A 13,626-nucleotide genomic window follows, 5' to 3' on the forward strand; every position below is an offset into this window, starting at 1 on the left:
TCAGTTTTTCTTCTTTATCTCCACGTTATTTCGACCATGCTCCAGTTGTATTTAAAAACTGACTGATAATAGTTGAAAAAAAATTTAGTATTCTATACAACTATTATTTTGCCTGCAATTCTCTTATCCTGATAGAAGAAAAATTTATACACACACATACTCGTTCATATATATATTTATGTATTATTATATATTCGTTCGACGATTTTACTAATGCTAGTTTTTTTAGTGAAAATTAGAGAAAATTACATTTCGATTATAAAAGTAATTTTGCATTACTCTTTCTGTTCTATCCACTTGAAGATAAGTTAACGTAAGGTAAGTAATTACATTATTACTTTTAGTATAGCTGGAAAATAAATAACGCACGAAATACATTGTAGATGAGATTATTTGTATTTGTACACAATACTATATAACAAGGAAAAATACTGAATGAGAAACAGATGCCTTATTTGGTGTATCACACGGGCGCAAGCCAAAAAAAAAAACATGTCGCAATAGAGCATCTATTTGTTGACTATACTATAATTTAATACTCGTTACTAATAGCAAGGAGAAAAAAACTTCTGTACGGATTATATTAATGAAACACATATTCTCGTTTCTTTTCTCGGTTCCATCCATGTAACTGTTCTCACATCGTTTAAACATATACATTACAAATACATACAAGTTACACAAATAAGTGGAATATTATATAGCGGACTATTTTTACTTTATACAATACTTGAAATTTACTTATAATGAGCATATCATATACTTTGCGCACATTAGACACTTGTGTAAGTCAGAGTAGTAATAGCTCGTGGAAGAAAATGCGGTTAATTAAATATTAATAATAGTACTGGCTCTGCATCTTGTGTGAATTTTATGCAATTTTAAAATTTTTGCAATATAAGTCGTATATAGAAAAATATATATAGATTATATATATATCGCAAATGTTTATAATACCCGCAGTAAAGACTTTCATTTAAATTTTTACTTTCGTAATAATCACTTGCGCATTATTGTTCGAACTTTTCTATTTAGATAAAAAGTATCTCTTATTACTCTTCGTTTCTTTTCTTTTCTTTTTTTTTTTCTAGAAGAGTATCCTTAATATTCTTTATAAACTCAAGGCAATGTTTTATAGAAAGTTTATATAAGTAAAAATTATCGCGAATATACTACAAGAAAGCTATTAATGCATATTATCTAAATATAAATGTTATTTCATAATTTTTTATCTTCTAACGAGACACATGGATATCCAGATATATATTCTATTCCAAATAATCGAATAATGAAGTAAAATAATGAATGTATGTTTATGCGATATTAATTTTTAAAAACAATTTCTGTTAAAGAAAAACTATTCAGTTACAAAGTAAATTGTTTTTGCAAATAAAAAAGTTATACACACACATTCATCATAAAAAACTAGAAACCTTAATTTCTAAAATTTCTCGATTATACAAACTTCAGTAAAATGTATGCAAACATGAAGACGCAAGGAAAAACAGAAATAAATTCTTACATCTTTCGTAATATCATATTGTAGGATCGCGCGATATCCCAATAAAAGATTCTACTCACAAAAACAATTACATATAATAATATAATAAAACATGGAAGAGATTATTTATAAAGTCTCACGTCGTATGCGTTTTAATTTACTAGATATTGTATAATAACGAAAAGGCCTGTGAAAACTAATAATCTATACCTAAAACACAATATAACTATTAGTAGTGAGCAACATTTTGATCAATAAACAAATTAGATTAATCCAGAATATAGGCTTGACATCGCGTTCGACTACGAATAAGAAATAAAAGAAGATACCTAAAATCAACGTTTTGATGCGCAGATATACATTCACCTGTTGGCAATCGCGTTTCCAAAGTAAAACATTTTTTTTCGAATATTCATAGGTAGCCGCCTAATTTTACGCGTGATAATTCTAGAATAAATATTTATCACAAAGACTGGTCTAAAATATATATAGATATATATATATATGTGTGTGGCTTTAATAGTTTTATAAACTTTCTAGTTTATAAACATCGCGCGCGTCACAATAATTGTGTTTAAAAAAGAACGATTGTTGAATTAAATATTTGTTAATATTTAACAAAGATAATTTTTATAAGTAATTTTTTTCGGACATGCTTCTCGTAAACATTATTGATTAGCATAAATGCTCATAACATTGACTGAACTTTGATTGAAAATTGTTCAAATTCCAAGAAAATTGTTCAATTTCCAGAGTTTTCAAACAAGATAATGTTTATAAATTATTATACGAATTTCTCATAATTATTATCAAATATCGCGAAACATATAACAAAAAAATTAAAGATATAATGAAATCTATGACAGATTACATTTTGATTCGAATGTCGCGCCGAATGTCCGAAAACTGTATAAACGTTTCCTAAAAAGGCCCGACGTGTGTGACACGCACTATAATAATACTAGTTACAGTAGGACTTAGTTAGCCTAACTATTTACAATTCGTATCGCCTAAAATTTGCTATGTCAGCTTAACGAGAGTCGCGTTAGTAATAAATACGATTACGATGACATATATAAGTGTTTCGCTATCGTTTCGGTTGTACTTGTGCCGTGATTCGCTGATCCATTACTAACTCAGTAGTATCGAATACTCGATTGTGCATTGGACTGTCGGATCAACGTTCACCATAGGTCATTCTTAGGCAGTGGAGGACCAGTGGAGAGTCCTTGCCCCCTCATAATACTACAATTCATTAATTTACACGACTTGCAGCGGAATATATTATTTATATCCCGGTTTAAAAAACTAGCCGCGTTCACACACGAATACTCTCAGCAGCTCTTCGCAAAAGATTTTTCACACTATACCGCTTGCAAAATTGTTACATGCGTTAGCCTTTCTCATATTCCAGCTTTAAACCGCACTATCGGCGTTCTCGCTCGCATGCCGTTCGTGATTCGTGTAACGCAAAAGAGGATCATCGACGTTTATGGTTCCCATTTCTTCTTCGTTATTAGCAGAATTAGACACGACCCCTTCTGATAATTATGAAAATATCATGTTATTCATCAATAATAGAATAATTAATAAAATATTAACACACATAATATATATATAAAATATATAAATTATATAATGAATTATATTATATATACATAGATATAATATAAATAATTCTTTAATATGTTATTAATATTTTCTTAATGTACGGAATGTGCTAAGTTCTTTTTGGAAATTTTTTTATTACTTACCGGGTAAGCACAATTGTAGCTGATCGTTGCTGGGATTAGTGCTGTCTCCAGTTCCACTGTCTTTGCTGTGCTGCGAGCTCGTATCCAGATACAATTGCGTTTGTGCTTCCGGTACAGTTAGTACGACAGTCGTCGGCGGGGCAGCGATGTCCTGTGCGAGATTTAAGCGGCGTCTGGTTTTGTAAATGACGAGCACCCAAATCACAGAAGTAGCAACGGCACAGCACACAATGGTTATTATTATCAAGCCTAGTATTTCGGTGTTGTTCAGCACAGAAGTCGGAGCTGTAGATGTGACAGAGATATTGATATAAGACTCAGCCAAGCAAAATTCCTTCGTCAAAGTTCTTCGAGCATATTATAACTGTTCTAATTACCTGGATTGACCGTGAGGTACGACGCACCGATGACGTTACCCAATGAATTACTCATCTCGCACTCGTAATTACCAGCGTCGCTGGTGATCGTGTTAACGATGATCAATAACTGATCTTCGGCGGTGAAGAAGTGACGTTCCGTTGCCTGTAATGGACTGCCGTTCTTTCGCCACGATAATTTCGGACGTGGTGAACCGCCAGCCATGCATTCGAGCACGATCGAGCGCCCTACCATGATTTCTTTGTTCTCCATCGGCTTTACAAAGGACGGTGCTTCTGCAAAGGAAAAGCATTATAAGTATATACATATAAAATAACTAATGTATGAGAACTCTATATATATATATATTCCAGATCTTTGATATGTTACAGAGGGAAATAATTCTTTACCTAATATAGTGAGGGTAGCGTTTGCAACAATAACGCCAGCTAAATTTTGCGCGGTACACGAATAAACTCCGTTGTCGGCCATTTTGACATTTATTATAAATAGTACGTCGTCTGTCGGCATCATGTGCATACGTCTCTCCCTCGCAGCTGGGAACTCATTTCCACCGTCTTTCTGCCAGGCTATCTGCGGGGCCGGTTGTCCCTCGGCGGAACATTCCAGACGGGCGGTGCTTCCGGCATTTACTCGTATGTCATGCGGAATTTTGGAGAAGGACGGATAAACTATAGAAAGAAAAATGCGCAAAGAATGTTACTTGACCCATTATATAATAATATAAGAGTGTGGAATTTTAATTTTAAAAAGTCACAATCGCTTTTATTTCAAATTAATTTAGAATTTATAATCAGCGAGAAAAATTTAAAGGAGAATTATTCATTACTGAAATTATTTTATTTATAATCTTTCCTCTCTCTCAAAAATGTTGATTAACATCTTATCAACATAATAAACGATAATGAACATGTATAGCTTACCCAATACATTCAGTATGGCTTTGGCAGAATACGTAGTTCCATAATTGTTTGTCACCAAGCACTGATATTTCCCCGCATTAGCGTGAGTGACATTAGTAAGGTGTAACATAGACGTTGCCTCGGTTGCTCCGCTCTCGGAGGAACCGATGTTGGTCTGCAGATTCATCCCGTTTAACTCCACATTATTATGTTTCCAGGTGAAATTAAGTGGCGCGTCAGCGGTGCTGCTTGCACGACAAATCAATGTCACGTTGTCCCCTTTGATGCTCATTTGACTCATGGGTTCTTGAATGATTCGTGGTTTTGGATATTCATCTATAAAAGAATACAATAAAGAAAAAATTTTAATAAAAAGATAAAATTATAAAAGACAGCAAAAAAAGATAGAAAATATATATGATTTACTACAATAATACTGACCACAAGTAAAATTTGCATGATGTAACTGAGTTAACGACATGCCCTGCAACCAATGTGGATAACCGCAGGACAATTCAGCTTCGCTGTAATGATGTTCTTGCAACCACATGCTTAGCCATTGAAGTCCACAATCGCAAACTAAGACTTCTATAGGTAAATAAAAAAAAACGCGATTAATTAAAAAAATAACAAAAATATAATTAAAGATACATATATAATTAGAGAGAGATATCCAAGGGTATCTATACATTTAATTTATATATAAAATAAAATTTTATTTTTAACTTACGGGTGTTCATCTTAAGTTTGCTCAGACTAGACATTGGAAAAAAGGCATTTTCCTGAATGGACGTAACATTGTTTCCGATTAAATCAAGCTCATTGATGCGACTTAGACCAGTGAAAGCGTCTCTATGTATGGATTTTATTCTGTTGTGCGCCAGGCCCAGTTTCCATAACTGACCAAGCGGAGAGAATGCATTACCGATGTCCTCTACCATATAGGATATCTTATTCGAATTAAGTTCCCTTTAAAACAGAACAACGATTATAATATAGTAATCACAAGTATAGTAAAAATATATAAGATATATATAAAAAGTATATTATACATACAGAATGCGAAGATTGGTCGTAGAATTAAATGCTCCATCTGAAATGTATGCTATCTGATTATGATCCAGTTTAAGCCTTTCCAGTTTTGTAAGATATTCAAAAGAACCTCGGTCTATAGAGGTCAACTCGTTATGTGACAAGTCTCTAGAAAATGTAAAAGGATAAAATTAATAATTTATGTATGAATCTTTTGTGTTTACAATTAGGAGATCAATTAGGATAAATTAACTATATGCCATGTATTATAAAAGTGTTACTTACATCTCCAATATTTCTCTGCATATATCCCATGCTTGAGGTTCAATCGTTGAAATCTGATTGTGCGACAAAGTAAGCTTTTGTAAATGTTCCAAACCGAATAAGGCACCCTTCCTCACAGTGGTCAGCATATTAAAGTCAAGATGTAATAGTATCAAATTTTTAAGTGGCCAGAAAGCTCCATCATCCAACTTGTCAATTCTATTTCTTTTTAAATGCAATTCCTCCAGACTCTTTAAATTTTTCAAACTTAATCCATGAATTTGTTGCAAATTATTTTTGTTCACCTCCCTGTAACGTATTAATAAATAAATTTCTTGTAGATAATATTTTATATAGATTATAAATATTATAAACATATATTATGAACAAATACTTACAGTTTTCGCAATTTTCCCAAATTTGTGAAAAGATCTTTCAACTGTGTTAAATTGTTTTTATTTAAACGAAGCTCTTCCAGTGAAGTTAGATTATTCAAACTTCCATTTTCAATTATTCCTATATGGTTTGCATTCAGATTCCTACAAATGTATAGAGACATTAGATAATATATTAATATAATATATAGACTTATAAAATGTGATTAAAATACATACAAATGTACAAGTCGATTAGAAGCAAGGAAAGAACCCTTTTCAAGAACACTTATTTTATTCCCACTGAGATCCAGATATTGAAGCTGTTGCAAACTGAGCAATGCAGTCCCGTTTATACTAGTAATTAAGTTATGAGATCTATAAAAAACAATTATAATATTGATAATTATCAAACCATTATATAAATATCATTAATAAGATATTCTTTATACTAGATTGTATTTAAAAAATTCTCAGTTTACATATGCTAAATACTTACAGCGTAAGATGAGTAATATTCTTAACAAATACAAGATCTGGCACTTGTGTTAAGTGATTTTTATTCACTTTAAGTTCGCGTAATTGTGCAACGTCAGACAAGGCGATAGTAAAGTTATCTCCGAGTTTATTAGCACTTACATCTCTGAAATTATAGAAAATCATAAATAAATAAATATATATTTATTTATTAAAAATCTATCGAAAAATATATATGTTACATGCTTACAATTTTTTGAGTTTTTTTAAGTGAAGTAATGAGTCGAATTCCAAATTAACAATATTGTTGTCCTTTAATTCTCTGAAAAAAATAAAAAATTAAAATTATATTTATTAATAATCACATAATATTCAAAACTAATTTTAATCTTCCTTTATTATTCTTACATAATGTATTTATATGTCAGTGCAAACAAAATTATATCTTCAACTTTTTTATATCAGATATAATATAAATTTGCATACATTAGCATAGAGAGACTAATAAATTTAATATGTTTAAATATAAATATAATGCGATACAAATATAAATATACAACGTAAGAAAGTTTTATAAAGCTTATAAAGAGAATAATTCTGTCTTTTTTTTTTATTTAGATACACATTGTTGTATAAAACAGCATTCTTGGACTGTAACTATACCTTAATACCTTAAATAGTATAGACATGAATCTTCCTTACTTAGATCTTGCTATCCTTGATTCTGAGCATTGGGGGACTTTACAATGATCAGCCATCATTACATATAGCACCTTACATGGCAGGCAATATAGACCTGGCCATGTATTTGTAGAGTCAGTTTTATCAATCTGACTATTTGGTGCAATGAAGGGACAAGCAACCCACATGCAGCCATAACAAGCAATATTAGCCCTCCCTGATTTAACTTCCAAATAATATAAAGTAATAACAGTTATCATCCAATAAATAATAAATTGCTGTATATCCGCTGTTTACTGATTTATATTTTACACAAACAAATAATTTGTCAATTTGTGTATATTAAATGTACCAATTTGCAATTTTATAAAAGAAATTTTAATTATTATAAATTATTGTAAAAAAAAAAGTATCTTTAATTTTTTATTTCTCTCTCTAATTGATAGTTAATGTCATTCTTTTTTAAACTACATTAAAAGTCATTTACATGTCAATTTAGGATATTACTTAATTATTATTGTTAAAATAAATTTCTTTATAATTGATATTATTCAACATATATCATCTCTATATCAATAACCATTTTAAAAACATTATGAAAATAAATTATAAAAAGTCTTTAGATAGCTGATCACACAAAATGTATATGTGTATATCACGTGTCACTTCTATTGCAAATTCCTTTAATATCTTATCTATGTTAGCTCAGGTTATACAGAAAGTATACAGTCCAGCTCCACTATACTATCCCCCATGATTGGCAAGAGAGATTATTCTCTTAATAAATAAATAAATAAATAAATAAATAAACTCTATCGTTCATTCTCTCTGACGATGAATAAAATACATTCCGCAACTCCAAAATACACCCCTTCTGGATAGCATTTTGCGCACAGGTGATCTTATAGGAAAAGTGATGTTATTTATGACAATTTGCAACAAACATTGAGAAACATTGCTTCTTCCCCTTTCTCTAACATCAACGCCAGGATTTACTCACAGGATCTCCGTCCAGGGTGGCAGTCCACTAGGTGCCTCGATCAGTTGCAGCTCGCTGCAGGCGACTAAATTCCCGAGGCAGGCGCACTCGACCGGGCAGCTGTCCGTTTTGTCATAAAATCTCGTCGAATCGGTGCTCGTCGTCAGAGCGATCAGCCCGAGGAAGCAGACAGCCAGCAGGAGCCTTCGTTCCAGGAGACGACGCCTCGGCATCATCGAACACCGCGACATCGCGCGTACACGGAACACACGCACCAGACAAAGACAGAGAGAGAGAGAGAGAGAGAGAGAGAGAGAGAGAGAGAGAGTCCAACTGAGATTTAATCGGTCACCTCGAGACGCTCACCGTTGCCCATCGTCGCGGATTCCCGAGACGACGACGTTCCTGGACGAGCGCGATGCCATAGCGAACGAGAAGACGACGTGTCCCCCTCTCACCCTCGCGTACACGTACGTTCGATCGCGCTCTATCGAGTCAAAACAAACTCTCGCCTCTTCCCTCAAAAACGCAACGGCCCACGCACCATCATGATGACGCCTACGGACGACCCAGAGATGGACCAGAGACCCGATCGCGGCTCCCGTGTCTACGCGACGTAGGCGGCGTCATCTGGCGAGTCACCAAAACATGGTTTATGACGATGACGAGCAGTGTTGCCAATTTCAGGTGCAATCATAGAATATATAATATTAGAGCGCGTGTCGATGTGCGCGGCGCGCTCGACTTTTAACCTTCAAGTGGCGCAGCGTCACGCGGTCGCGCGGCGCGAGGAACGAGGAATTTGTGGCGTGACTGGTGGGGGATGGGGGGCAGTGGTGGGGAGACAGAGTGGGGGGTGCGCGCTAGTGCGCCGCGCACCCCCCACTCTCTCTTCCCCCTCCGCGCACCGAATTCCTCGCCGCTCCGCAGCGCCACTCGCCACTTGAAGCTTGAAGGTTAAAGGTTAAATGACGAGACGCCGAGATGGTCGTTTTACAACAAACTTTTTTTTTAAATTAATTAATTTACATGTCTTCCTCTCGCAATTTTTCTCTTCACCAAGTATTTTGTTTCAAGTAAGGATTTGCTGGAGGAGATTCTGAATTTTTTCCTATGTTTTTATTATAGTTTATAATATATATTAAAAATAAAAATATATAAAAATTCGAGTTGACGTCACGATGGTTCTGATTAACCAATCAGAGCGAAGAGATCTTTGTCCCGAAAGTGTCATATGGATCGCGTTCTATGTAATTTTTTATTGTTCATGCCAGACTGCGAAGCGACCGATTGACCGGTTCTTGTTCTTGTGCGTGACTGCGTGAATGAATGAACATATTGGTGTAATATCGAGCAATTTCGAAGCACTGAATTGATGAAACATTTCGTTGTCGTATTGCAATTTTCTTTGCGCTAATTTTCGAGCGAGTACGTCTGCGTATCATATTTATTATATTATACTTTGTTCAATAATAATCAAGATCTGAATACATACGATCGACATGGAGGAGAAGCTGTTGCAAATTCTCGAAGATGTTGGGTGAGTAGTTGCAGGTTATATTTTTAACGAAAAATTGATGATTCTAATACTTTAAATGTCAAAAAAGAATATATAGAGAAGATCTAAATAAAATAATTCATTTTTTATTATAATTATACACTTGTCACTTAAGTTTCTATTGAAATGATGTAGAGCAGGAAGATTTACAAAGTTTTTAATAATTTTATAGGTACACAGGGCCAATGCTTGATGGCGACAAGCTATCAGAAGCCCTGAAACTTGGTGCAAAATCGTCAGACTTTACTAATCTTGTCAGTTGGTTTGCCCAGCAACTGGCAACATTTATCGACACAGATGAGACTGTTCAAGCTACAACAAGTGCGGACGATGCTAGTTCCTTTCTTCTAGAATTAAGCTTCTTTCTCAAGGAAATAGGATGTGTAAATGAGAAATTAATGACTGGACATGTAAATGAAAGACTGGCTAATGAATCTGAAAGAGCTATCTTGATAGAATTCTTATCTACAGAACTTATGGCTTGTAAATTATTGGAAGTGAAATGTCCTAAAGAGGAAAAACAGATGGAAGTTACTCTTGTAAGTATTTTAATCAATAATAGTTATAATATGTAGCTTGTATCTACTATTGCAAATAATTCTATTTTGTGGATGACACAATGAAAAAGTTGATAATATTGCAAGATATATATCTAATTGTTCTCTCTATTTACAGGATGAGAGTGATACTGCAAAAAGTTTAAAAAATATTCTGGTAACACTAAAGTTTCAAAAACCACCAGACAACATTTTACCTGAGTTGTTGTTCTCAAAACTAGAAACTAAATTATCAGAAGTACTAAAGACTGTATCGCCTGATCATTTAGGAAAACCACTTATAGATGTAGAGCTTTCTGCTAACCAATGGAATGAACTAAGTAAATTGCAAGAAGAAATGCATACGGAATACACAATTCGGCGTGAAATGTTGCTTAAACGCTTTGATGTTACAGTTCAATCATTTTTGGTAAGAATTGCCTTGAGAATATATTTTTTCATACATAAATTAACAATTATAAAATAATTATAAAATATCATTCAACGTGTGTAATAATTTAATTTATAGTGGTCAGATAGGATAAAGTCACAGGAAAATGAGGTAAACACTAGATATGAAGAGAGAAGAAAGACTTTAAAAAACGAGCCAAAGGTGACAATGGCCGATTTACTGGCAGCACGAGACGACCTAGCTGTAATCGAAAAAACTAGTAACGCAAGTGTTCGCAAGAACACGCGAAGTAAAATCAATAGTGTCATTATCGGAGCGGTGCCAGACAGAGGTGGCAGACCATACGAACAAGAACCACCTCCACCAGAGATGCCTCCGTGGCAGAAGGACAGAGTCCAAGGACCGCAATCATTCCAGTAAGAGTCGATAAAATGATATATAAAGCAACATTATTTTATTAATTATTTTATATATATATTTAATTAAATTTAAAATATAAATAATTATTAATTTATTATAAATCATATATTATTACCATTAATGTTTAATTAATAATATAAAACATTTATATATAACTTAATAAAATTGGATCACATAAGCAAAAAATAATAAAACAGTAATAAATTTATATATATATTTGTTAATTAAATTATAATTTTTTAGGGGCGGAAGAGGAGGAGGCGGTGGCGGTGGAGGTCGCGGAGGCGGCAGAGGAGGAGGAAGTGGCGGCGGTGGCGGCTATCGCGATCATAAAGATGCCGGTAGCAATTTCGGTCAAAATTTAAATTATCAGCAATCTCAATACTCTGGACAGGGGCATAGAGCATGTTATCCGGATCATAGAGATTCAGGAGGATATCAGAGAGGTGGTAGTGGTGGAGGAGGCGGAGGCGGAGGTCATCGAGGAGATTCCGGCGCGAATTACGGTCAAAATTACAATCAAAATTATGGCCAAAGCTATCAACAACCGCAGTATTCTGGCCAAAGCTATCAACAACCGCAATATTCTGGCCAGAGAGATTCTTACGGAAATGACAATCAAGGTGGTGGAAACTATTATCAGGACAGGAGAGAAAGTGGAGGAAGAGACGGGGGTGGAAGAGGAGGCAGAATTCAAGGTGGATGGAATCAAGGGGGCAATAATTCTGGCACGAATAATTATCAACGTGGCGGCTATAATAGAGGCAGGGGTCGACAATATTGAATTTTGCATATAATTTTGGTCGTAACAAAGGCTTGAGTCACAACAAACTATGATGATATTAAAATGATCATGTGATGATATTAATAATTATTATTCACGCGCTTATATTTATAATAGATAACACACTCACAGATAACACAAAGTGTAAGTGTTTGGTCTCAAAATCTCTTTAAGTTTAAAATGTCTCTAGATGATTTTGAATTTTGTTATTTTTAGATCGTATTTAATTAATATTTAAAATATTGTAATATTACTGTTAAAAAATGTTATGTATATTACTCTTTCACATGGGTTATTACTTTTAAAATGACAGCTTTTAATTTTGTCATAGTCAATCGAAACGTATACATATATATATACATAAAACTGTGCTATGTTTTCTACAAGTCAAACAATAAAAATACAATAATTATGTAAATATATATTTGTCCACTTGTCAAAAATAGATGGTTGGAATTAATTTATAACACGAGATATAAAGACTGTAAATTAAGTCATGGAAATATATGAATTGTGCAAATATAAAAATAAATATGCAATATTGTGTATACTTGTATACATAATTCTCATTAAATCCTTAATATTTGAAAAATTTGTCACATTTTTGCATTCGAAGATGGCAATAATTTCTGGAAAAATATGTTTTTAGAGAGTATCTTTTTATATAATATATAAATAAAAATATCATATATTTATATTTAAATAAATTAGTACAAGTTTGTGAAATGTAGTACATTGTTTCTTATATTTGAATAAGACTTATAAACAATTGTATATGCAATATTAAAATTACTTATCCCCTTTCTAAAAAAGGCATGTTATTGACATTGTCGTTTTTCCGCGATGCTGATTGGCTCTCTGTCGATTCGCGTTGTGTGTTATATTCGTAGCATCGAAAGGCTGTCATCACGAGGGTTAGCAGTGACCAGTTTGACAGTTAGTCCAAAATAAAATAAAATAAAATAATAATATGTTTTAAATAATATGTTATAATACTTTAAACTTGATTAATATTTTTGACATTCGCGTTGTGTGTTATATTTGAAGCATGAAGAGGCTGTCATCGTGAGGGTTAGCAGTTAGCAGTTTGACAGTTAGTCCAAAATAAAATTAAATAAAATAATGACATGTTTTAAATAATATGTTATAATACTTTAAATTTTGATTAATATTTTCGCGGACAAGAGGCAACAATACTTGCGAGAATCGACTTAATATGTCTTTTTTAGAAAAAGACTAGAATAACACAAGCGCGCGTTATGCCATTCCTCGATTTTATTAAAAAAAGTATGATATATTTATATAAAGTTTGTTTAAACTTCATTAATATTTTTTTACAGAAATCAGATGATTAAAGCATTACATTGCCAATTAAATTTTAAAATAAAAATATGTTATAAAAATTAAAATAATATATAATTCCTTAAACACGATTAATATTTTTTGCCAGAAATCAGCTGATAGCTGTTATAAATATTAATCGAGTTTAAGGAATTATATATTACATTATTTAAAACATATTATTTTAAATGTTATAACATATTCTTATTTTTAAAATGAATTAGCAAATTAAC

The 13,626-nt window shown here is 32.8% G+C and overlaps 2 protein-coding genes across 2 annotated transcripts; one reads left to right on the plus strand and one right to left on the minus strand.

Annotated features, from left to right (window-relative positions):
- Positions 1 to 373: 373 nt before the first annotated feature.
- On the minus strand, positions 374 to 9,058 carry LOC145939826 (uncharacterized). Its single transcript, XM_083044451.1, has 14 exons — positions 8,364 to 9,058; positions 6,933 to 7,004; positions 6,705 to 6,848; positions 6,446 to 6,583; positions 6,230 to 6,370; positions 5,853 to 6,140; positions 5,592 to 5,735; positions 5,266 to 5,504; positions 4,977 to 5,123; positions 4,557 to 4,871; positions 4,023 to 4,304; positions 3,633 to 3,908; positions 3,256 to 3,540; positions 374 to 3,042 (listed from the first exon to the last, which is right to left on the minus strand). Exons 1-14 carry the CDS (start codon positions 8,591 to 8,593, stop codon positions 2,918 to 2,920), a joined length of 2,826 nt encoding a protein of 941 aa, XP_082900577.1. The 5' UTR covers positions 8,594 to 9,058; the 3' UTR covers positions 374 to 2,917.
- Positions 9,059 to 9,517: 459 nt separating this feature from the next.
- Positions 9,518 to 12,671, plus strand: LOC145939690 (protein FAM98A). The gene is made up of 5 exons (XM_083044182.1): positions 9,518 to 9,882; positions 10,073 to 10,439; positions 10,576 to 10,866; positions 10,966 to 11,264; positions 11,512 to 12,671. Exons 1-5 carry the CDS (start codon positions 9,845 to 9,847, stop codon positions 12,050 to 12,052), a joined length of 1,536 nt encoding a protein of 511 aa, XP_082900308.1. The 5' UTR covers positions 9,518 to 9,844; the 3' UTR covers positions 12,053 to 12,671.
- The last annotated feature ends 955 nt before the right edge of the window (positions 12,672 to 13,626 follow it).

The sequence above is a fragment of the Prenolepis imparis genome, unplaced genomic scaffold (genome assembly GCF_030444845.1).
Source record: "Prenolepis imparis isolate NDT839.2.m4 unplaced genomic scaffold, iyPreImpa1.0 SCAF_8, whole genome shotgun sequence".
Taxonomy (NCBI): Eukaryota; Metazoa; Arthropoda; class Insecta; order Hymenoptera; family Formicidae; genus Prenolepis; species Prenolepis imparis.

Excerpts from the sequence above, each read along its gene's own strand:
- LOC145939826 (XM_083044451.1), bottom strand. The coding sequence starts at position 8,593 with ATGTCGCGGTGTTCGATGATGCCGAGGCGTCGTCTCCTGGAACGAAGG. Across the intron at positions 6,584-6,704 it reads AATATTACTCATCTTACGCT|ATCTCATAACTTAATTACTA; the intron begins GTAAGTATTTAG and ends TGTTTTTTATAG. Across the intron at positions 6,141-6,229 it reads TTGGGAAAATTGCGAAAACT|GGAGGTGAACAAAAATAATT; the intron begins GTAAGTATTTGT and ends AATACGTTACAG.
- LOC145939690 (XM_083044182.1), top strand. The coding sequence starts at position 9,845 with ATGGAGGAGAAGCTGTTGCAAATTCTCGAAGATGTTGG. Across the intron at positions 10,440-10,575 it reads AACAGATGGAAGTTACTCTT|GATGAGAGTGATACTGCAAA; the intron begins GTAAGTATTTTA and ends CTCTATTTACAG. Across the intron at positions 10,867-10,965 it reads TTACAGTTCAATCATTTTTG|TGGTCAGATAGGATAAAGTC; the intron begins GTAAGAATTGCC and ends TTTAATTTATAG.